The following is a 25,507-nucleotide window of genomic DNA, read 5'->3' on the forward strand; positions in this document are numbered from 1 at the left end:
TATTTATGCACTATACTGAAATACTGTACAAAACTGCAAGAAATGCCACTATTTGTCTACTTATGTTTCTACAAAATCACCATCATAAAGGTGTATCTAGTAGTAAAAGTCAGCTAATAACTGCTAATGTAATATGTGAATCAAAAGGATCTTAAGTTTGCCAAAAGCACTGAATCTAGGCATAAGACACAATTGTTCACTTTTATTAACATATCTGAGGGGCATAAAGAGTACTTTTTAAATAGTAAAAGAAAAATGAATCTTATCCATTAATTATTAGTAGTTATATAAAATAGAAAATTTTGGTTTTTAATTTAGCTACATGTTTGTGTGTGTGTTCTCATTTCGCTAATTGTGTGTGTGTTGTGTTTGTGAATGTGAATTCACAATTTGTTGGTGATGCTCTGAAGTTTCAGTTTAAAAATGTTCAACTCTTACCAAAACCTCTTCTGGTATACAAAGCTGTTGTAAATTTGGGTCAGCAAAATTTAAAGTTGCAATTTACAAAAGCAGATTTACAATAATTCTTATCTGAAAGTGCTGTTTTCAAGACAGAAAAATGTGCCAATTAACTGCCCTTTCCATTGTCATTAGTGGCTTCTGAGTCCTGACGAAAAGAAGCCTTAAGGCAGAATTTGCAGTAAACAGGAAGGAAGAGAATCATATAAGTGTTTGTCTACTTTCTCTGACACCTATGAATTCTCATTGGTGCGAGTTTTTGGCACAATTTTCTAATCCAATATGAATGTTGCTCCACAGCAGCCAAACTGGATGCTTTTTCCAGTCTCCAGCACCAAGAAAATTTAGCTGATCAATTTCAATACCACACATACCTGGAAAGAGTAAGACACGTTTAATTTTACTTGCTAAAATGTAAAGTACTTCCCAATGATTAAAACAATGTGTAGGATTTCAATTCTCACTTTCAAATAAACTCTGAGGCTAAAAGTGGAATGACCATGACATTCCAATGGTTACTATATTCTAGGCATAATTAACATCCTGTCAGGGGTTACTCGTAATTATTTGAGCTTGCCATGCTATAATATGCACATGGCTATAGATACTATAAAGAGTAATTAAAAGCTGTTGTCGAACCTCTAGTTCCTCCTCTGATGAGTGCTAAGCTTCCAATTATGCTAGGAGGGGTTGTGAGTGCTCAGGAGGGACTGCTGTCGCAGAAATGAGGTTCTGTGATTTAGAAGAATTTATCTTGGAATGACAATGTTATCTTACATTATAGTTAGGCAATGGTAGAAAACATTCCTATATAAGACCTAAATTGAAAGGGTTTATAAAGTGTGGCATAGGATCCCTATTTTCATCGCCATTAGAAGAGGAAATAAATCAGATCACCTGAAATCCACCTTAAAAACCAGTTCCTAGGATCAATCTTGACTTGGGCATGGTGTGCCTTCTGCCTACAGTTCCACGAGTTAGCAAATGCGTGTCTCCATTAGAGGTGTAGTGTTTAGCTATATTGCTATATACATATTGTACATGTTGGTTCACAGATTAGCAGTTATTAGTCAGACTGTACATAGCAAAACAAACCAAGCTGAATGGTGTTATACATCCCAAAGTTGACCTGTGTCTTGATTCAAGGACTGACCCCTAATACAGGTTCCCTGTTTAAGTATGTAGCCCAATAAACTAAATTAAATGTACCAAACAAAACTGGGAAAACTATTCTGGACATTCTGTCAATTTTGCTAACGCTGTTGAAGGTTTTCTTGGCTTCTGCTGGCTTGTTTTCCGGCTTCTTGTTGGGTTCTGGCGTGGTTGCGCTCTTGGAGATGGTGGAGAGAACTGGGTCTTTGGAAAGATTCGGGGCGTAATTGGCGACAGCCACTGCATAGGCATTATTCTGTATCATGACAGAGGCTTTCTCTTTTTTCTATTGAAAACAAGAATTAACATAAGGTGGGTTGAGTCTGCTTCTTAACATGTTCCAAACTCCAGTTCAAATTCTGAAGAAAAGTATCTTGATAAACATTAGAAAGGGGGAGTTTAGGAAAATAAATGAAAGGAGTTTATCAAGTCCTAAAACCATGAGAGAGAGAGAGAACCCCCAGAGTGAGGCCCATGGTACCATTTTCCCGGAGAACCATTTTTTGTTGTTCACATGGAAACAATACAAATACAACTTTAATAGATGATAAACAGTTTTGACTATTACAAGTAACTCAAATATTTGTTATATGAATGAGTGAATAAATAAGTGAAATGTAGAACTATTGTAACAACAGGAATGATAACCTACAATGAATGATTTCAAATTCTGAAGACATTTAATTTGATAACAGGATTTCCCTGCTTCATGTCAAAATCAAACAGCAATGCTTTATTCCGACAGTGCAAATTTGTAACCATATGCAGATGGGGGTGTCATCAACACTAAAAACAGAGGAAGGGAAATGGAATACAAACTTTTTTGATTTTTGCTGGCTCATGCACCACCTGTTTTTCCTTAGAATCCTCAGTTCACTTCTCACCGATTCTAGTCAGGGTCACCGTGATCTCCTGCCTGTACAAATGGGTATTCCTCTGCGCTTTCCCTGCTTGGTTTGACCTCATCCAATCATTAGATACACTAGAGCCACGGGGATATTTTTAAGGCATAAATTGGATCGTGTCACTCCTCTGTTAAATACTATCTCATAGAACTTAGAATAAAGCCAACACTTCTTACTGTGGCTTCTTGCTTTTGCTTACCATATACCAGTTCCACTGAAATAGCTTCAGTTTTCAGAATATTTTCTTGTTTGGGGTCTTTGTGCCACTCCCCCAGCCTGCCCCCACCATCCTGGTTTTCATGTGATCCATACCCTCTCGTGTTTTTATCTTGGTTTAAACATCATTTCCTCAAAAAAGCCTTTCTTAATCACTCTAACATAGTTGTTGGTCCCATTCATGTTATTTCATAACACTCAGCTTATTTAATTCCCATTCCCCTCATGATGATTTTTAGAACATGTAAATTTCATCTTTCATGTGATTATTTTATTGGCATCTTCCTTTTTCATTAGAATCTAAATTCAGTGAGGGCTGGTGTTACTTCTGTCTTGTTCACCACTGTACCTCAGCATTTACCATAATGCCTTCCATGAGGTAGGCCCATAATATGTAGCCAAATTAATGAAACTGGAACATATAAACTGTATTTACCTACATTTTATATTATTATAAATATATCATTACTTATCAAAACAGAAATAAAATTAGCCAGCAGCAAATTGTGCAAAATAGTGAATAGTGTAAATCAACAGATTTAGAGGACAAATTGGTCTAGAACAGAATTTTGAGTATCAGTTATTTTGAATTAAAACTTCTCAAAATGTTCGAGTACAGTAAAATACGAAAGGGCCTCCGAAAAGCTAGGACATCTGACAACAGGACTGGATTGCCTGCCCCTCGCTGGCATTGGGCTGTTCTCTCTCCTTTTCCCTTGCTGATGAGACATTCTTCCAGCCCTGGCTGTAGTATAAAAGGAAATGGGGTGAAGGACTACCATCTGTATTTTTATGAAAAGCTAAAAAACATAGCCTGTCTTCAGTCATGACACTTGCAGTTAGCATGTTACAAATGGAGAGCAGTCCACTAGTGGGCAGCTGCTGAGATGATAGCTAACAACTTCTGAGCACTAAGCTGTGTCCGGATGAATGGTAAGCCTGAGGGTGTCATCTGTGAAAATGTCCCTACTGGGTGAGAAGTAAACTCTGTTATTAACTCCATGGTACAACTTCAGAAAGGGAGGCTAAAGAGGTTTCATGGCATGACCAGATCTCTTGTCACTTAAGTGGATGAAAAAGCAAACTTAGGTGTGTGAGACTTCTGACCTCTGCTTTAAATGGCATGCTAGATGACTTTCACTCTGAGGAAGCTGTTTAAAACATGGGAGTACTTTTCCTAAAATATTCTAATTGAAGTTTATGTTACTGGGTTAATCTTCTGAATGAACCCTTAAACCCCTAAATTATGTATCATATAGTATTTATATTATTTCAACTATATTTAAGATTTAAAATGATATCAAATTGCACTTTTAAAGAATTTGAGCCTTGAGACTATTTCTTAACATCTCGTTTTAGCTTCTAGTTGGATGAAAAGGGAGATATTTATACCAAAGCCGTATTGAACTGTTGGGAGAATCAAAGAAACTAAAATATGTATTTGAATCACATTAGGAAAAAATTTCTTAATGGAGAGTAGTGAAAGTTATAATTTAATTACAATCTAGACAATAATTACTGGCATATTAGATATAAAAAATGTACTTTATATTTTTGGAAGAAGACATAAACACTGTACAGAAGAGCTCAAGGGAGGTTTTGTGGAAAAGGAACATTTACAGTAAGTTGAGTTAGGAATTGTGGTGTATGGTTTAGACTTCAGACAAAGAAACATAAAACGTTAATGTTTTTTGTTGTGAGGGGAGCTACATACAGATAGAACTCTATACTAACTCTTACCAGCATCCTTTCTGTCCCCCACTTAAATGCCCTCGATTGTAAATAAAATGCACAGATGATAGCAAAAGTATGTAACAGGCTCTGGTGCAAAGGCACAGACAACTCAGACCAGAATTCTTACCCACTGCTTCACTAGACGTCTCCACCTACATATCCCACAGGTCTTTAAAACATAAAATATCCGTAAATGAATCAAAGTTACTTTCACCGCCAGCCTAAATTTCTACACCTTCCTATGTTCCCTTACCTGCAAATAGTACCACAATAAAGCCAGGAACTGGTAATCAATCCACATCGGTCCCCTATATCTGATACATTTTACATGGACTCAGCTCAGATTCATGTCTGTGGAGACATCCCTTTCTACACCAATAAATCCCCCTTCCATGTGCTCGCAGCACCCTAACGCTTGCCTCTATAATGGCACATATATACATTTTTCACATCTTTTTTTCCTTCCCCCTCTACTTGATTGTGAGCTCCTTGGAGGCATAGGCTATGCAATGCAGAGCTCCCAGCAAGTTCTGAAAATATTTGCTTAATGGTAAATGAATGGTAGGTACCAGGATGATTACTCCAATTTTATGTATACATATATACATGTATGCATTCGTATATATGAACATTAGGTTTTTATAGAATACAATAAATTTTTATTAGTTAGTAGAAAGAGATTTCAATAGTTTATTCTACAATTCTATTATGTAATGTTCCTGAAAGTTCTCAGTTTCACCATCTGTAGATGTACGAAACTGGTAAATCATAAAATAAGCTCAACTATAAAACAATGTTTGTGGAAGTTGTTTTACTCATTCAGAAACGCAAGTGGGAAAGTGGAAAATATAGCTTATGAACAAAAATCAATACATGATGTGTCTTTATATATTACTTGGGAAAATGTAAATTATGCTGCTGTAGAATTTGTTGATGCTGCTATTGAAGTGGAATGAAAAAAAATATAACCAACAGTAATTAAATTCTACTTTTAAAATGATGCTTTATAGAATTCAGAATATTCTGAGCTTGTTACTTTATTAGAGTTCTAAATATATAGTTAAAAATTCAAGTTTGGGAATTTTCTGGTTACAGTAATCTCAGTGTCGTACACCACGCTGGCAGACCAATCTTCATTTCCTTATCGTTCTAGATGACACAGTGTTGTAATAACTTGAGCGATTGCTTTAGTGACTTATTAGTGAAGTGACCTGGCATATAAATAAAAAATAGCAATCACATGGTTTTAGAGTTGGAAAGAATCTCGGATTTGTCCATTAAAGCAAGGAAATGGAGCAAATATAATGCTAAATATAACAGACTTAGGAGAAAATACCAGGTCTTCAAAGTTTAAAATCTATGCTCTTTTTTACATACACCACGTTGTTTTTTTACAATCATTGTGGCAACTAGAAAGCCCAGTACTTGTAAAACAACATGCTCCCTGGTCAGACAATAGTATTGACTATCTGCTAACCATCCTGACTGAGAAAAGTGATACTTACAGAAGATTGTTTGAAGGTAATACAGTCCATCCACTTCTCTAAGTACTCTAAAGTCTTTCCTTGGGTTAAACTGGGCCATGAGAAAGCTATGTACTTGGACCATATTAGCTTAGCTCCTTGAAGAATTGCCTTCACTGAGTTGTATATTAATGTAATGCCTTCAGCTTTTATTGAAGGGGACTACAAGAAACATCAATATGAAATTCATTACTGCGTTTATTGGGAAAATGTTGACATTGCTACCTGCAATAATACCCAGCTTTCACAAATATAAAAATCATATGAGATTGTTTTAAAAAGAGAATTCATTGTAGGAAAATCTTTCTTTCTGAAGAAATGTATGCTTCTATTTTTTTTTATTAAAGAAAAATAACTCCACCCCAGTAAATTTACGGTGGTCGCCAAGAAGCTCTGAATTTGCGACTTAGCTAGCCTCGCTATGAACTTACAGTTAATGTTTTGGCCCCAGTGGTGGACAAATTTGCAGTCTATTTTCCTTCATTCTGACTTCTTACTTCTATTTCTATATTATTTTATAATATTTTAAGTACCTGCATTCTTTGGCAAACTGCCTGAAGTGCTTTTGGAACAAGGCAGGATGTTAAAAAATGCAAAGAAATCAATAAAAACAATTGAAAAGTGATGTTTTCTATCAGTTGCATGGCGTGGATCACAAAATAATGACATGCTTCATGTTCATTTGGATATCATGTTGCTATGTCTCTGTTTAAATAGTTTAATATCCAGAGTAGTTCCAGAGAATATGCTTTATTTGGGCAGTATAGAACCACTGATTAAGTTTTAGAAATGGCAACCAACTCCACAGATTAAAGTTATTTTAAAAATTTAATTCAAGGAAGTTACATGCTAAATGGTACGCTAGGCAATGGCAGAGAAAACAACGAATAAAAAACAACTATTATCCTCTTTGAGCATGTACCCTGCTGTTAGAAATAGATTTACTTACAATAAATGTATAATTTAATGAGGTTACATTAAATAAATTGTACCAGGTTCTGCAGAAACATATCAGCAACTAGATTTATTTGGAAAGTTTCAAGATTTAAGGAAAATCAGATGGATCTTATGGAATAACTAAGTTCATTCGTTAGGGAAGGAAGGTGAATGAATTGCAGCAAAAAGAATCAATGTATCTAATGTCCTAGAGATATGCAGAAGTATGGATGTCTGGGGAGGTGTGTAATGGCCTAAGGAGGAACATGAGCATGGACTTCAGGTCTGTGTTGAATGTTGAGTCCACTTATTGGGTATGAGATCCTAATCAAATACTTTGTTTGGCCAATCCTATATATCCTCTTTTCCAAAATGGAGATATTCCCAGGCACAAAGGATTAAGAGCACAATGAAGAACAAAATATTATTTTCCTTATTATTCATCATGTAAATAAATGATAAAACTATTATCTGAACTGCTTGAAGAATTGCCTTCAACAATTAATTAGAGCTGAAAGGTTAAACAATGAGATTTCATTTTTAAAAATATAACTCTGGACCTAATTTACAGGATGGATTTGAGGCAGAAATTATTAAAAATAGTAAGGAATACAGAGACTCAAAAAGACGAAAGATGGTAAAGGCATAGTCTGTGACATATAGGGCAGAGAATGGACACCATTTAATGGTTGGTTAGATGTTAAGGGGTACTTCCAAGTTGTTGGCATGTGATACTAGGTTTTTCCATGGACTGAGGTGCAGATGAAAAATACATTGCTGAAGGAGAAGGATTAAAAAAATAAATTTAGGAGTTTTATATTTATTAGTTGTTTCATTTAAAAAAGGATATGTAGAAATTCATATGTTGTATTCAAGTATAAGAACCTAGGGTATATGAGCCCTGGCTGGTGTGGCTCAGTGGACTGAGTGTAGGCCTGAGAACCAAAGGGTCACTGGTTCGATTCCCAGTCAGGGCACATGCCTGGGTTGTGGGCCACGTCCCCGGTGGGGGTGTGCAAAAGGCAACCACACACTTACGTTTCTCTCCCTCTCTTTCTCCCTCCTTTCCACTGTGCCTAAATATAAATAAATAAAATCTTTATTTTAAAAAAGAGCCTAAGGTATATGAAACTCAAAATTACAGGAACAGTATGGGCTACACTTGTAGATGATAACTGTAGAAGGTAAGATAAAGAAGTGGGTTGTAAATTTGATTTGTCCTATTTTGTTAATCCATACCATATTTATTGAACAACTAATTCAATTTTCAAATTTGAATTAGAAATTCAAACAAATTTATACAAAGTCCTATATAGATTAGGACAAGGAATAATGGACAGTAATAAATGATTTATTAAAATAAATATGGTCCTTTTTATCATGATCAATGAAGGGGTTGAGGTATGAATATACAATTACAAATTATAATAAAGGCTCTGGTGCAAAAGAGGGGGGCACTTGACACACTTACAAAGAGATCTAATCATTTGGGAGTGAGCAAGAATTCAGAAACTTCCCAAGGACTGATATTTGTACTGAGAATGAATAGGGATTATCTACTTGGAAACAGTAAATTGCTAGAGAATGTGCTTAGTGCTGCACACATTCCTACAAATATTGTCAGTAAAACCCTTAAAATGAGAACACATAGTGAATAGTAAAAACTAAAACAACATAAAATAAAGCCAAATGATTGTCTTTGGGGGATAAACAAAAGCAGATGCTAGGGAGACTGGATCCACTCTGAACTCAGGCAGAGAATTTCAAAGAATAGAATGAATAGTGGCAGCTGCCAGAATTTGAGGGAAGGAAGTTGATATTCTAAGCCTCATTTTAAAAAGAAAAAGATAACAAAATGCTGCTGACTTGGGCCTGGAATGAAGTTCTGGAATATAACAATATTCAATGGGTTTCTATTGAGAAAAATGGGAAATTATTATCTGACCCGAAAATGTGGAGGTTATTGGTGCCCTTTGGTGATAGGACAATAAATACAAAGGGAATCAGATAGAGGGTTGAAGATTAAACTGAAATCGAGGACACAGAAGTGTAAGCCATGCTTTCAAAAACCTCAAATAGAGAAAAAGAGGGTAGAATCTGAGGATAGGGGAATGGGTGACACAGGTTCTGGAGAGTTTTATTTCTGTCTTTATGGTAAAGTAAGCATATCAAGTATCTTCATGAACTGAAAGGAAGGAGGTCGTTAAAAAAGAAAAAAATGGCTTTGAATAAATAAGAAAATAATAACCAATAGGTCAACACTGAGAAAGGAATAAGAAAGAAAGGGGACAGCACCAAATAGAATAATTAGTCTTGAGCAATTGGAAAACATTGGGCATAAGGGAAGGTTCCAGAAGAACTCAGGGAGTTACATAAGTAGATATTTCTGCATATGGAAGGACATAAAAATTTGGAGTTGAATCATTTGATCCAGCACTACATGTTTAGAATAAGAAGGTTTTGTTGTCTGATTTCACACCTGAGGCTAAAAGTGAAGTAAAATTTTGACCAAGATCACAAAGCAAGGTAGGTTTTTTTCTTCTAATAGAAGGTCCAAATATAACATGAATAGAACTTGAGGAGATTTATTTATTTAACTTTAATGATCATCAGAACATAATTTAAATGTAAACTATGTCAAATACATACTTCTTTTTTAAAAAAACATATAACATTGATATGTATGTCTTAGTGATAATTCTCATAAAGCAAATTAATGCTTACCAATTAACAAATTTTCAAGAAGTTTCCATATGCTCTTTGTATCGACAGATACTTGAACTGAACTTACTCATGTTTAAGAAAGCAGAGGACTTTGCCAGTCTGATTAGACTAAAAGGAAATCAATATGGCCAGTGGATAAAAACTGAATTTTTAGAAAATTATTATTTTTCACTTAAAAATTAAATCTGAAGAAAAATAAAGCAGAGGTAGACTGCATTATATATATAATGCATGTGCATTGTATATAAATATGTATATTTATATATGCATTATATTTATATATTTTATATATATATACATTTTATATATGTATATATGCAAGTAGGCTAATTTAGGGTATTCTACTTGATATCCTTTTGGCCTAAGAATCTGGAAATAGCCAACATGGGTTTAAGAAACAATCCCAAACTTCTTTTGAGTTGGAATTGTATTGAGGGCCCATTGATAAATTCATTGTTGCAAAGTTTTAAAACTTCTCATTGATATTACATTATTACATTTCCAGATTTAATATCAGAAACTCGTTTACATTTTATTCAACAAAGTTTTTGTCCCTGGCACTGTGCTTGGCACTCTAGCTATGAATAAGTAAATAAAAACAAGTACCATGCCTGATGCAATATACACTTTCACTTAACCACTAAACTTGAACCACTAAGAACTGAAACAATATAAACTTCATTAGTTGTTTTCCTACACACTAGGTTGTAACATCAATGATTTTGCCTAGATTTGTCTCCACTATGTGTGATTTGTTATGTGGGTAAACTTATATCCAGTATTTATTCATAGTAAGTTATTGCTTTGAAAATGCATTATCAAGAATATTGGGTTTGGTTGTTTGGTTTTTTTTAAATTTATAGGTAATTCTCTTTTCCAAGTGCAGAGGTTGAGATGGTATACTTTTTGATATGCCAAATCACAATGTCAATTTGATTGGCATACTCACAGCATTAAAATATATCGATAAAGGTCTACATGGGGAATTTATACCACAAACTACTATTTATCATTTGTGGCATACTCACAAATAACTAACTAGAATTTTATCTCCAAAAATATATTAGTATGAAAGTGCATGTGTTAACTAATATCACTAAAAAGAAGAAATTTCATAGATAGCAATGAAAAAGTAGTTTACCACATGGGGAATGAAAACATAAATCAACAATAAAATGAAATGGAAATGCTGAAACAATCTGGAGGTTAAACAAAGAAACTTAATCAGATTTCTTTTAATATTTACTCATGGTTGTAGGTATGCAGAATATAGCTTATAAAATGAAATTGAACAGAACTCATTAAAACTTCAAAAGTTTACAAAACAGGAAAAGAACAGAACTTTTAAACTATAACATGTTTGTATGTTTAAGCTGCAACATGGTCATAGAAATGAGGAAAAATATTAATATTGAAATAACTGAAAAAAATGAAATCAGAAATACATTATTCCAAATTTAATAGAAGAGCATTTAAGTAGATATATTGCTAAAAGTAATCCTACAAGTAGAACTTTTTACTCTTATTAAGAAAACTTTCTATCTTATTGTGGTACATACAAAGCATCTTCTTAAGGTAGATGAATCTATATAAAAAGAAAGGAAACATCTGGTATATCAAGGAACAACACTGCCACTAACTTTCATACTGGAATCCTAAAAATGGGCACAAATAATCCTCAAAGAAGTTTATCTGGAACATAAATAACTTTTGTCTTACAGACTACATGAGCAACTTAAAATTTCTAGGCATTCCAACGCTGACTCGATTATTTCATACAACATGGGAGAAACAGCGATGATGCATAGACTTTACATCCAAGCAACAGAGACAGGGGCAGGTGAACCCATTACTAAGGTCTGAAATTCTATAGCAGGTTTGGGTAACGGCCACTTTTCTTTTGAAATCTCTTTATTATGAATCAGTGTGTTGCTTAAAAGTGTGAACTTCAGGATTAAATTTGGGTTCAAGTATACTTATTAAATCTTTGTGTGAGCTCTGGCAAGTAACTTCATGAAACCTCAGCTTCTTCGTCAGAATAAAAGAGACTCAATAATAGACTCTAGTTATAAAGTTAATGTAAAGATTACATGACAGAGCATAAAAACAAAATAAAACAAAAACTTATCACAGTTCGTGACACAGAGTTAGAGCTCACGAGATGCTAGGGAGTGGTTCTAAAGACATATTATTGCTACCACAAACACTCCTACAGGATTCGGGCAAAAGCACACTGTAAAAGAAACCTGTATGATTCATACATACATATGCAAAATCTGCTAAATTTGCCAGGGGAGTGTCTTAATCATGGTAAAAAGGAAGTTATCACTTACCTTGTCATTGACTACACTCTTCCCATCCCAAGCCCATCCTCTTTTGGTGAAGTAATTAACAGTTGCAAATTCAATGAGGGCAGAGAACACAAATGCATAACAAACAGCAATAAACCAGTCCATGGCAGTGGCATAAGCCACTTTGGGGAGAGAATTCCGAGCACTGATGCTGAGAGTTGTCATTGTTAGAACAGTTGTTACACCTGCAGAAGGAAAGATTAGAACCAAAACATTAACAGATCGTAGCAGGGCAGCACGGGAAGTAGTTTTTGTTTGTTCGTTTGTTTCTGAAGCAACTTTCAGGGCCACATTATTTCACTAGAAAAATAAAGTTAAATTAACAAAACAAACAAAAACAAAAAAAAACTACCAGCCGAGATGACCCTGAAATGCTTTCAGTTTTCATTTCTGTTTGAGTCCCTTTGTTCTCTTCTGTAGGACAGCGGAGGGCGAAAAGACAGATGAGACTGAGGTAGAATTCCCTATGAGGAAAAGTCGTCACTTTAAATTGACCTACTGCTCACTAACTTAAATATTTTTTAATCCCACATAAAGTCTCGCTTTAACTAGTTCATTATTTATTTGAACCATGCTAGTCCATGGGCTGATCTGCCTCATCAATAGTTACAATGAAACGAGAATTCAGAAATTCTTCATTTCAAGTATGCACTACTGCACTATGAAGTTAATTCCAGATTGCATTGCATCATAAGGACAGAATTTCTTTCATAATGAAGTTTAAAATTTATAGAAAATAAAACAGGCAATTAAAACTAAAACTTTGTAAAATATAAATCATTACTGTTGAGGGATATTTTAAATTTCTATTGGTTTAAACCATAGTCTAGTTCCCCTAGTGCAGTGGTGGTCATTTAAACCAATAAAATGTCATGGCAATTTCAGTATGAATCTGCTATGTTTCACGGTATTAAAGTCTTGCCCATCTCTAAATTTTATTTTCTACTTGATTTTAGAAAATAGACAATGAAATTGTTGACACTGACTATGTAAGCTCCTTCCTCCTTCCCTCCCTCGATTCTTTTTCTTTGTCACTGGAAAGATAAGAGCTTTTCTGACTGCTGGTTCGGCCCAGCCTGGTCCCATTACACTGTAAACAGAGCGAGCTGGGCAATAAATAAGGAGGTGAACTTACTTGGAAAGCTCACAGACCGTCCACATGCCTGTCTCCCAACAATGTGCATTTTTCTGTACCTAGAAGGGCCTCCGTAAACGATGTTCCCACAACATTTCTTTAATAGTCAGTTTCTTCCTTTCTCACCTCTTTGTGATCGCTATAACTCAATGCTTTGCAGGGAAGCTTACGTCTCTTTTTCAGTAAAATAAAAAGCAAGTATCTCAAAGTGCTTTTAGCACTAAAAGTGTATGCATCTATGTGGGACATATGTGATCATTCTCCACATATGTGATCATTCTCCATACGCAGTCAATGTCTAACATACAGGCAGCTCTTTTATATTCTAGTGTTATTCTATGTAGTATTTCTTATTTCAAGGTGCAAGTGTCAAAAACCTCAACTCGTAGTAGCTGAGCAAATGGTGTCAAAATAAAGGAATGATAGGTGTCGGGTGAAAATATGTACTGAAAAGAGAAGATCAAATCAGGGGAAGTGATTTCAGCACAGAGATTGTCACTGTGGACACCAAGTCCAGATGCCTGAGACCTAATTTTGTGACCATGGGGAAATTCCCTAGCCTCTTTGTACCAGTTGCCTCCTTTGTAAAGCAGGGATTGGGAACAGCGTATTCCCATAGAGTTGTTAGAGCAACCGTGAGTTACTGTGTATAAAGCAGTGCCACTATTTTAAAAAGAAACCTTAGTGCATGTGTGAAAAAAATACCACCCTGGATCAAAACAGATTTAAATAAAAAAAAATAAAATAAAACCCCTCTTTAGTCTTTTATACCCATGAAATGTTTTAGTGTGAGTATTTGTGCCTGGGCTGTGAGGTGAAAGTTAGGAAGGGGAAGTCTCAGGCACAAAAACTGCTGTAGAACAGAAATGCAAAATTGTTTGATACCACCTGCTGGTTACTGCTAGAAATGGCAGAAACAACAGGCATTTTCTAACAAGTGCTGGGTTTTTTTTTTCCCCCTTTCAGCTCAGTGGACGGAGAAATAATACCTCCATTTTAAATAATGATAGTTAATAACCACAGTAACAATAGCTAAAAATAATACTATGATAAAATAACATTTACAAATGCAGTATAGATGCACTACGAAAAGGTGCAATTATATTTTATTTTTAAGGGTGTAATTTTGACTTATAACTGTATTATATCTGAATGATAAAAATGGTAAAACTTCTATGTGTGATGGACAGGACTTAGAACTTGGATAACATACCTTTGTTATGAAACCTAATTAACTCAAATTCCACTAACTTAAAACTTGTGAGACTTTAGAATGTATTTATGATGATGTAGAAAAATGTTTGAAGGCTAATTATAGTGTGGACAGAACTATGAGGGATTACAAATTTTTTTTGTTTGCTTATTACAAAATTTTTTTGTTTGCTGAATATGTCATGGATTTTAATAAATCTAAAACTCATATCCCTTTCCCCAAATTCTTTTCTTCCTGATGTCCTTTTCTCAGTGAAAATCTCCTATAATCTAAATGAAGCCATCTCATATTCCAGATTGAAGCTACGTGACATGTATTATCTGTTAGTCTGAGTAACATACTGTTTCCTCTGCCTGGAAATTTTCCTTGATACTCATCCCCCTTTGGTATTTAGCTAACTCCAAGTCCTTCTCTTAATAAATTACTAGGTACCCACTAAATGCCAGGTACATTTGTAGGCCCTGGGAACACACCAATGATCAAAACAGCTAAGATTCTTTCACCCAAGGGGTGCACCGTCTGCTAATGCTGCGACACACACAGCTTAGTTTGTTTGTTCTGCAGGATTTCGACCCTAAAGGCTTCTAAGAGCTCATCCTATGCATACCTCTATCAGATCATGTCCATTTTGAATTTTCTCTTGGTTTACATGACCGTATACCCCAATCAACTACATGGAAAGGTGCCTAGTAGAGGGTAAGAGGTCACTAAATAATTTTTAAATGAATTATTAAATATTGATTTAAACTACTCCTCCAATGATCTTTCATTGATAACCACTGATCTATTAGGATAATTGTAAGAATTCTATTTCTTCATTTATAGAGCAAGCATTCATTTAGGCCCCATTTTGTGCTGGACACAATTTTTTTCTTAACAATATAAACGAGCATCACAACTGGGCAGGGTTGTTGATGAACTGTAACCAGGTGCTCTACCTGGATGGGGAGGTTGGGCTAGGCTTTCCTCAGAAAATAAGGGGAAAAGTTCGAGGGGTCACCTGACAAGAGGAAATAACTAGACTTAGAAAAGAACACACACAGAAGCCCAGCGACCTGGGGAAACATGGCATTTAAGAGGAACAGAAAGAGGCTTGCAAGATGGGTAGGCAGCAGATAAGGGCTTAGCTGAGGATGAGGCCAGAGCGGGAGGCAGGATCCAGACCTCTCAGGGCCTGTTAGGTCGTGCTGAGGGATATAATCTGTTTTCACGAGCAATGAATGAGAAACCATTACACATAGAGATCATTTCAAACAGGGTATGGACATAATCAGTATCACTTCAGCTGCTGTTCCCGTGTTGTTAAGGTGGACGTTTTTTTCCTTTCTCTTGTTTTTCCAACATTTTCCTTTTTGCTTTTGATTCACTGCATTTTGAATATGATATGACTAGGTATGTTTTTCCTTAGTTTTTTTTGTATTTATTTTCCTTGGTGTTTTCTGAGCTTTCTGTATCTGTGGCTTGTCCACCAATACTTGGAAAGTTCTCAGCCATTATTACCTCAAATATTTCTTCTGCTGTTCTCATATCCTTCTTCTGATATTCCAATTATGAACATGTTATACCTGTTGAAATTGTAGCATGGCTCCTGGATGTTTTGTTCTGTTTTGTTGTTATTGTTTTTTTTTCCTGCTAATATTTTAATTTTGAAAATTCCTAATAATCTATATACAAGCTCATATTAAGGTTATTGATGCATTCAGTTTATCAGAGGCATTCTCCATTTCTACTACTGTTTTTTTATTTCTATCATTTCTTTTGATTCTTAGAGTTTCCATATATCTGCTTACATTACTGTATAGTTTTGCATCAGTAAAAATAGTTTTGACATTAACATTAACACGTTAATTCCAACACCTGTTTCATATCCGGGTCTGGTTCTGTTTTGTTTTTTTTTCCTACAAAATCTGTTGTTTTTATTTTTCCTTTTGACATACCCTTCTAACTTTTTTCTCCCAATTTATTGAGACTTAGCTGACATATATCACTGTAGTTTTTTTGTTAAAAGTCGACCGTGTTGATTTGGGTACTAGAAACTGTGACAAATAGACCTTTAGTGTAGGATTCATATTAATCTGGCTAAAAGTTGGAGTGTGTTTAAGGTTTGTCCTAGTTATAAGTGCCATAGGAGTTGAGTTCCTCTTGTGTTCTTTTTTAAAAATTAAATTTATTTGGGTGACATCGGTTAATAAAATTATATAGGTTTCAAGTATGATATTCTAGGATACAACATTTGCATTCTTTTGTGGTTTCCTGTCTTGACTTTGGACTTCGCTCAGTGCCCGTCTTCCAGAGCCTGCATCTTCAGCTCGTTCTGCTGTAAGCAGCTGCTATTCTACTGGAATCTTGTTGGTTTGATGGTAACGTATTCTAAAATATTCTCACTAAATCTCAGTTTCTAGGGGGGTCACCTCCCAAGCTGTAACCTGGACAGTGTTTCTCCACAGGTGCAGGTTTATTCCCTGGTCTCCTTACTTCCTTCCCTGGCTGCAGCATGACCAGTCTCCTTCCTTGAAGCTCTGGCCCGGTGACAACATTTTGTTTCTTTACACCTCCTAAGGTGAGAGAGTAAGACTGGAGGGCGTGGAGTGAGAGGAATGTCCTTTTATCTGCTGAAATGAGTCTCTGGCCAAGTTCTTTCCCTTAAACATGCTCTTCTATTGGCAAAAAAGCTCTAGCTGTATGTCAGGGTGATTTCTGTCCCTTGCCTCTCCCCTGCCACAGGCAGGAAGGGTTATTTTTTAGATCTTTACCTTGAGACCCAGGTAGGACTCCTAGAGCTAAAACCCAGGGATATGTGGGGCTCCCCCATAAGACTGTGGCCTTAGGAGTTTGTCACTTTTAACACTAGAAGATTCTCAGCCTCCAGTAATTCATCATAATGACCATCTAAGTGCTTCTGCCTGTATGATGCTTCAGCAGCATCTCTTCCAAGTTAAAAAAAAAAAAAAATCTTAGCTGTGTCTCTCTGAATGTGCCTGCCTGTTCACAGTTTGGGATGGTGGTTTGCCTGTCACCTTTATTCTACCACGAATGCAATAAAAGTCTTTAATTTTCAGCTTGTTCAGCTTATTCTTGTTGTAGAAATGGAAGTGATAACTTGCAAGTTCTTCACATGTCAGCTCGGGAACCTGAAGCTTAGTGCTCTGATTTGAATATGTGATTTTTTTTATAACTTCCTATGTTATTAGTCAGATGTCTATTTTTTTTCTTCGTTTTGAGCTTCTGGTTGTGTTCTGGGTAATTGAGTTTGACAGACAATCAGAAAAATGAGGTAATATTTAGCAAGGCAATGAATCAATATAATATAGACAAACTTCTGGAAGTAAAAAGTGAACTTATATCAACAGATGACAGATAGTCAACAAGGCAAATTCACCATCCTCTGAATTTGGCCAACATGATTAAATTCAAAACAAAAATGTTCTGACAGTTCACTGTGTTCCTGCTAACTGAATCTTAAAAGGGAAACTTTGAGAGATTGTAAAAATAAAATACAATTAATTATAAAGTGGTGCCAGAGTATTGTTATAATATTGTTATATCTACATAATTTTAACATAACCTGAACAGGAAAATTCAAAGTAACCAAGGTTTTAATTGATATGTACTTGACTTATTCAGTCTGCTTGCTTAATAATTTTCTCACGGTCTTGATTATATTTTTGGCAAAAATGTGACATAAATATGAGCCAAATTTCTTAATTTTTTTACCACAAGCATAAGCAAAATCGTATTGCTTAAGATTGAATGTAAGAAGAAAATTAATCCAGTAAAGGTACTGATACTAATTTTACATCTATGCGCAATAGCTATTAAATTAGTAAAACGTTGAGAAATTTCATAGACCTAAACTGAAATGTATTTGTAATCAGTAGGAATGTGCAAGTACATACACGTATTCACACAGGAATATCCCGAACTCTGGGGAATCGGGGGTGGAGCCATAGGCTCTGAGGATCAGTTAATACTCCAAATCAGGACCGAGAGCCCCTTCCATGTCATCAGAGGGCGTCCTGCACGTCCCCTGCCAGTCTGCTGACTGTAACCTCTATTCAGGTAGGGATCCTGTCTTTCCTGTTTACCTCATATCTGTAAAGCTTAGTATAGTGCCTGGCATGTGTTTCTTAATTCAATAAATATATTCACATATATTTATAAAGTAAATACACCTATCTGTGTGGATATAGACATAGAAATAAAGGGATATGTTTACATGTGTTTGGTGTTAAATACACAAATCCACAAATAGAGTCCAAGAGTAATTTTTTTCTTTTTAGAATTCAAGGACTAGGAAAATGGGTTCCTCATCTTGGAGGATTTGGAGATAGAGATATAAATGATCATTCTGGCACAGTTTTTAAGTAAATATTTTAAGTGCTCCACTCAAAATATTATATATATGCAATATTTTATATAAACACACATATATAGTGTATACAGTGTATATACTATATTTGGTTATATGCATAATATATAATATTACATATATAATAAAGTTATAGTAAAATAAAATTGTAAGTCATAACAAATATGTTAAGTTAAGCACCAACTAAAGACTCTTCTCTGGAGTAAACAGCAGGCAAGCAGACAAGAGCCAATGAAAGTTTTTCCCCCTCTCTCATTTAACAGCTGTGCCATAAGACATCCAGGGTAAGACAGTCTTGGTATGAGAAGCCTAGGCTTATTCTTTCTTATTTTTTCTACCATTTTTGAAGTATTGCCTGTGTTCTTGAGGTTCAAGAGCACTTACCAATACTTGGTCTGCATTTCAACAAACAGGAAAAGGGAGGTGGGGGAGAGAAGGCAAGACATCTATTCACTGCAAGGGCATGATCTTGAGCTGACAGAAACAAACTGAAAATTCTATGTCTTCAAAGACGTAGACATATGGCCATCTATAGCATAAGGGAGGCAGAGAAATGTAATCATGATTTGGCATACACCTAGAATAGAGACTCCTGTTCTTCTGAATGTTATTAAGAAAACAGCTACTCACTTCTGGTAGAGGGAGGCCTGTGAATATCCAGACATAGACTGTAAATTGGTTGAAAATTTGGCACAAGCAGAAAGGAATGTATTATATTCACCCTCTAAAATACCAAACTTACCTAAAAAACTAAACAAAACAAAACATACATACACTACCCTCTTGCAAGCCATTCCAATGTGCTTGCTATGCAAATGCAGCTTAAAGAGCCCGATTTGCCATTTGGTCCACCTGAATAGAGGTTCTTGAGCTACCACTATCCCATGCACATTCTATTTTGACCATTCTTCTTTTGTCCTCTTTGTAGGCTGTGCTACAGCTCTTCTTACTTTATTTTCTCTCTTGGCAATACCATTTACTCCCATATGATGACCTTCAAGGATGTGTCTTATGATGAGCTCTCATGCCAAATATCTGAGCATCTTCTGGATAGCTACGCATGGACTCAAAAAATGTTTCTGAGCCTCCTACGACACTCTTTGTTTCAGGGAACATTCTTTGTTTCAGTCTACTATCTGCCTGTCACTTTGTCTGCTGTGAGTGTACCAAAAACAAGAATCACATGTTCAGGGAGAATATAACCTTCTAAATATATGGATAATGGATAAGCAAGTTACACAGACCATATAATAAGTGCCAAAGAAAGCACAGGTGCTCTGAGACTGCCTAAAAATTAGCTACCCAAGATTTTAGAGTAAGGGAAGGCTCCCTAGAGGAAGAGACATATAAAAAGAAATCTGAAGAGTCTTGGAATATGTTCACTGAAGACAAAACATGCTCTTAGATCTGGTGTAGGTTAACATAGAAAAAGGTGTGGACTCACAATGGTTTAGGCTGGGGAAGCCTCATGCAACATAGAGCCATAGAAAGGTTTTATGCAAAAGAGGATTATATAACTAGATTTGAGTTTTTAAAAGACCATTCTTGCCGTACTGTGTAGAATGGAACAAAGAAAGGTAAAACTAGGGACAGGGAAACCTTTTGCAGTAAACAGAGATAAGTCCCATAGAAATTACAAATTTTAAACATTCACAACTGAATCTATAGTCTAGAGCAAAACCCATCAAATGCCTGCCATTATTCGCTATTGTAGGGAATAAATTTATATTTATCTAGTCATTCAGAAATCAGGGACTATTCTGCAGTGCCTACAATTCAGATCCACTGTCGTATAATAACTCTCAAATCTATAACTCCCTAGAATCTTTCAAATCTATAACTCCATCTCCACTAATATTCAGTGTCTTCTTTCAGTCTTTCATTATTTCTTAGTTAGATGATGCCAATTCTCTCTTACCTAGATACTCTTGTATCACTCACAGTATTTCCATTTATTTATACAATATTCTCCATAATAGTCTTTCCCAAACTCAAATGCATCCATTTAACTCCCTTGCTAAAACATCCTTCATATAGTTTCCATGGCATCAGCATAGGATATAAACATGCACATGACCTGGCCTCTAACCAGCCACCCTTACATATAAACGAATCTCAAGGCTGAGATACACCTGTCAGTAATTTGTTTTTCTCCGCATGCTCCACGTTGCTTTTGATAATCTTGAGTCCTATGCTTAGAACATGGCCTTTTCTATTACACTAATTTGCTAGGCTTGGTTTGATGTTTCTTCCCTTTGGGCTTCTCTGACTCCCTCAGATATAATTGCTTTCTTTTGCCCTTAGCTTATTTTGGAATAGTTCTCTCCGGCACCTAAGATCTTTTACCTCACTCATTTCTTTACATGTCTGTCTCGTTCCTCCAAACTCTGAGCAGCTTGTGGGCATGAGGCTCATCATGTCTCTCTAAAATGCTGCCACATCGCACAGATTCTAGCAACAGTAAGTACTCATTATCTGTTGGTCCACCAAATGAAAGAATCAATTTTAGAAACTGAAAAGTAATACTGAAGGCCCATATTTTACAGATCCTATACGAAGGAATGTACAAGTTAAGAATCTAGTAAACTTTAGCATGAAACAGAGGTTTAATCACATCACCATGGAAGTGCGATCTAAAAAGAGTATCAATTGACATCTTTTGCACGTAAATCTCATGTTATCACATGACTCCAGATATAGTAATAGAAAGTACCACTAAGGAGCACCTACTCTATGCCATATTCTATTTTAAGAACTCTTCATATATGAATTCGTTTATTCCACAGAACAATCCTGAGAGTTAAGTATTACTATCATCCTTATTTGCAGAGGAGGAAACCGAGGCAGAGTGATTTTGGGGCACTTTACGGAAATTTATCGTATTCTCAGACAGTCGTGATGGGATGCAAACCCATGGTGTCCGCCTCAACAGCCTGCACTCTTCTCTCAATGATTCTGCCGTCTCCATCAACGGCATTCCCTTTCAACGTCAGCCGCGTGTCCATAGCATGCATTTTACAGTGTCATGAATCTAACGCTTGCATTTTACTGACACGGCTCCTACGAGCGTTGTAATTTTAAATTATAATGTGCATTGAATTACTTGAGAAGTGGCTATGCATAGTGATAAATGTGCACTAAAATCAGGCAAAAATTTGGATTCTGCTTCTGACATGGCAGCTTTATGACCTTTCTTCAGTTTATTGGGAGGATAAAATACTGCCATATATGCCAAGGATGTGGATTTGACCAATAAATGTTAAATTTTCCCTTCTCTGAGTATGTTTCTTTGAGCCTTGGTGACTTCATCTCTAAAATGGGAATTACAATATATACCTTATTGACCTGAACATTAAATAATACATGCGAATGACCAACATAGAACTTGTCACATAAAGATCACTGTGGCTCCCCCGTTATTTCTGAGTACATTAGGCCCCCAAAGTGAGAATAAAGCTAAGAATCCAAACCTAGGATGCAAGAGCCCCATCTAGCGGTGGTTTGAGAAAAATCAGAAGGACACAGGGATTGTATTGCTTAAATGGCTACCTAGAAAGACTTGGACTGTTTTATTTTAGTTATTCATTTCCCCCTTGAAAAATAATTTAATTCCTTCAGAGAAAGAAAAAGAGAAGCTTTGAACCAGATTTTTATTTTTCCATTGTTTCAAGAAAGTCTAAATCATTTGAGAGTGGATATGCACATTTCTGGCCTTATTAAACTCATCATTCTCATTCCATTTCACCTAGTCTGAATTACTCTGTTCATAGATTTCAAAAAGGATATGATTCAACTCCTTAAAGTAGGCATAATTTGATAACCTGATGCTATCAAAGAGATTCATCAGTGTCTTTATGACCATGAGACCAGTCTTTGGTGAGAAATACCCATCTGTCATAATTTATTACATTTGAGAAGTGACTTCCAAGAAATCTAGAATGATTTACATGTAATTTCAAGTGAAACCAGGAATGAGGTGGATGCTCTCAATTAAGATAAGGTTGGATCTAAAAATGGTTCAACAAACGCTGCCAGGGATGTATCACCATGGGGCCCTGCACCAATGTTCCGTTGCCCAGAAAGGTACCACCTGATGTCATGGCCATAGCAGTTACAGGAATTGTTCTGGATTGCACGTCTGCCTTTCCCAAAAATTTATTTGTTGAAATCTCGTCCCCAGTGTGGTGGTCTTTGGGAGTAGGGTCGCTGGGAGATGCTTTGGTTATGAGGATAAAGCCATCATGGATGGGTCTGGGGCCATTCTAAGAAGAAGCCAGAGAGCCGGCTCACTGGCCTCCCTCCCTGTGAGGAGATGATAAGAAGTCAGCAAGCCCACAATGCGAAGGAGGGCTCTCCCCAGAGCCCCAACAGGCTGGGACCTTGATCTTGGACTTCCAGCCTCTAAAATTATGAGATGTAAACTTCTGTTGCCTACAAGACACCCAGTCTATGGTAGTCTGTTAAAGCAGATTGAACTGTAACAGTAGCATTCTGATTTCATGGGTTAAAAAATAATAATAGAATCAGTATGATGATAGTAAGACAGAAAAAGAACAGGAGACAACAGAAAACAAATGCTGTATAAGCTCCTCATTGTCCTCAAACCCATTTATATTTCAATCTTATAATTGCATGGCCATAAAATGCAGGGTGACTCTTCAAATGTAAATACTTTTGGTGATTTCTTACAGCTCCCTGAGGCGATTTAACTGGGAGATATTATGTTATTTTTGATGAATAATGCATTATTAAAGATAATTTTTCACAAAATATCACCCAAGTGGAGAATATCTCCTTGAAAGACTAGTATGTGTATGAAAATAAATAATAGCTTTTATTCTTTTTTTGAAAGTTAAACTAAGAATAAGTATAGACACAAAATTTTATTGTAGTGAAACAAAACATTTAATGACCTAAACCTGTATAAATAGTAACATAATTAGAGTTGAAAACCATTATTTTCCACTTTATTTCAAAATTTAATAGGAACAAAAATTATATTTACAAAAAAAATCAAAACAAAAAAAAATATCTTCCTCTTGAAACACCTGAAACCTTCCTCATATATTCTATAAGTCTACCAAGATTTCACAGGTGAGTTTCAAAACAAAGTATATTGTACACAAATCTAGTAATCAAGTTCTTCAACTCAGATTAAACTGAAGCTAATAGTACAACTAAGGCCATCTTATTATAAGTAGCTATATTTTAAAGATCTGGATTAACTAAATTAATTTGACTTAAAAATGCAGAATATGATACTTGGGCAGGACTGAACTTTGAAAGCCTGCCCAATTGGTTTTCTTTAGCTGCCCAATGGGTTGTATTAGTAACAACTAATACAATTCAGTGTATTAGTTGTTAGCATAACCTGATAGTATCAAATTTTGGACAACAAATAGAGAAAGGAACTGAAATACTTCAATAAGAAACTGCCAATACTAGTCAACTAAAATTCAAATCTTAATGTTCACCTCAAGTTCTGGCCTATGTTTGGTAAGCCTGACCCTCAAACAGAAATTACCCATCTAAGAAACAATCACCCAGAATATTTCTGACTTCAGGCTTTAAGAGGGGGGAAAAAAGAAAGGAAAAAAAGCACTTTAAAGGCATAATGTGCAGTATAAACAGTGAAATCATTAGAGCTGCAGGGCTGTAAGGTCACATTCTGTCTTTGTTACTGACCTGCTCTATGATAATGGAAGAGCCTCTTGACAGCTTTGGTTTGTAATGTTTTTGCCCGAAAAGGGAGGATACTGACTGTACTAACTGGAGATAAATTTTTTTCAGGATTTCACAATGAGTACATTTGAAGGGCCTACACAGTATACGATGCATAAAAAGTGTTCCACAAATGCTATGTAAGTTTTCTTTTTCTCATCATGATGACTATTTGGATTTCACTGCAGGAAATAAGGGTGGGTAAAATGCCCCCATGATTTGAGTGGTCCTAATTGTAATGGAGTGATATTTGCACATCCTGAAAAAACTCTAAACGAACAAACAAAAAAATCACCGACAAAACAACATTTTTAATTCTCTTCTTGTACTGTTACTACTAATTCATTCTCATCCATCAAGCTTACCTAGGCTCACTAGGCTACCTATGTTCCTGGAACAACTCTTAAACCTGCCTCTAGACTAGAACCTGCAAGGCTTTCTAACTTCCCTTGCCACGGCCTATCCGTGTGTTTCGCTTCAGCCGCTTTCCTAATTGGCGGTGGCTGACTAGGATGAGTCTCTGACAGCGGGGAGGAGGGCGGCTGGTGGGCTGGCAGCTTGCTGATTAGCATGTGCTGCCTCGTGCCAAAGTCAATTCTGGATGCCAGGTGTGCCGCCTGTTAGCACTCCGCAGCCCATGCCTCCTGGAAGACAGGGATTTGGAAGGAGTTTTGCAGAGGCTGTTTCTGCCCTGCACAGACTTTCTGTTCACTGGTTTCATATCCTGCTACCACCCAGGCAATCTGCTCCCGCTGCCACCTCCTTGCTACTTTCTGGCTAGGCCATCTCTGTGTCCTAAGGCTGCCCCAATTCTCTCTTCAGCCTGGACAGGCTAAAGGTGCACCCAGGTTACTTTCTGATTCTCTGCCTGTTTTTCAGTCTCTCTATTCTTTCAGCTTTGTTGAGGTATACCTGAAAAGTCATAATATATTTAACGCATGTAAAGTGATGAGTTAATAATATATATTGTGAAAGGATTTCCACAATGGAAATAATTAACACACTCCTCCTCTCCTATTTTTACTTCTTTTCTTTTTTTCACAAAAACTCTTAAGTTCTCTTTTCTTAG

General features: G+C 36.0%; 1 protein-coding gene across 1 annotated transcript in view; it reads right to left on the reverse strand.

Moving 5' to 3' along the window:
• Positions 1 to 1,000: 1,000 nt before the first annotated feature.
• Positions 1,001 to 25,507, reverse strand: part of GABRA2 (gamma-aminobutyric acid type A receptor subunit alpha2) — a 107,576-nt gene continuing 83,069 nt past the window's right edge. Inside the window, exons 9-10 of the mRNA XM_054582133.1 lie at positions 11,983 to 12,185; positions 1,001 to 1,897 (exon numbers count right to left, since the gene is read on the reverse strand). Coding sequence (XP_054438108.1) covers positions 1,601 to 1,897; positions 11,983 to 12,185 — 500 coding nt within the window. The 3' untranslated portion in view covers positions 1,001 to 1,600. The remainder of the gene's footprint in view (positions 1,898 to 11,982; positions 12,186 to 25,507) is intronic.

Source organism: Pteronotus mesoamericanus, unplaced genomic scaffold (assembly GCF_021234165.1).
Source record: "Pteronotus mesoamericanus isolate MK-2021 breed Mesoamerican mustached bat unplaced genomic scaffold, CSHL_Meso_final contig_68, whole genome shotgun sequence".
Classification (NCBI taxonomy): domain Eukaryota; kingdom Metazoa; phylum Chordata; class Mammalia; order Chiroptera; family Mormoopidae; genus Pteronotus; species Pteronotus mesoamericanus.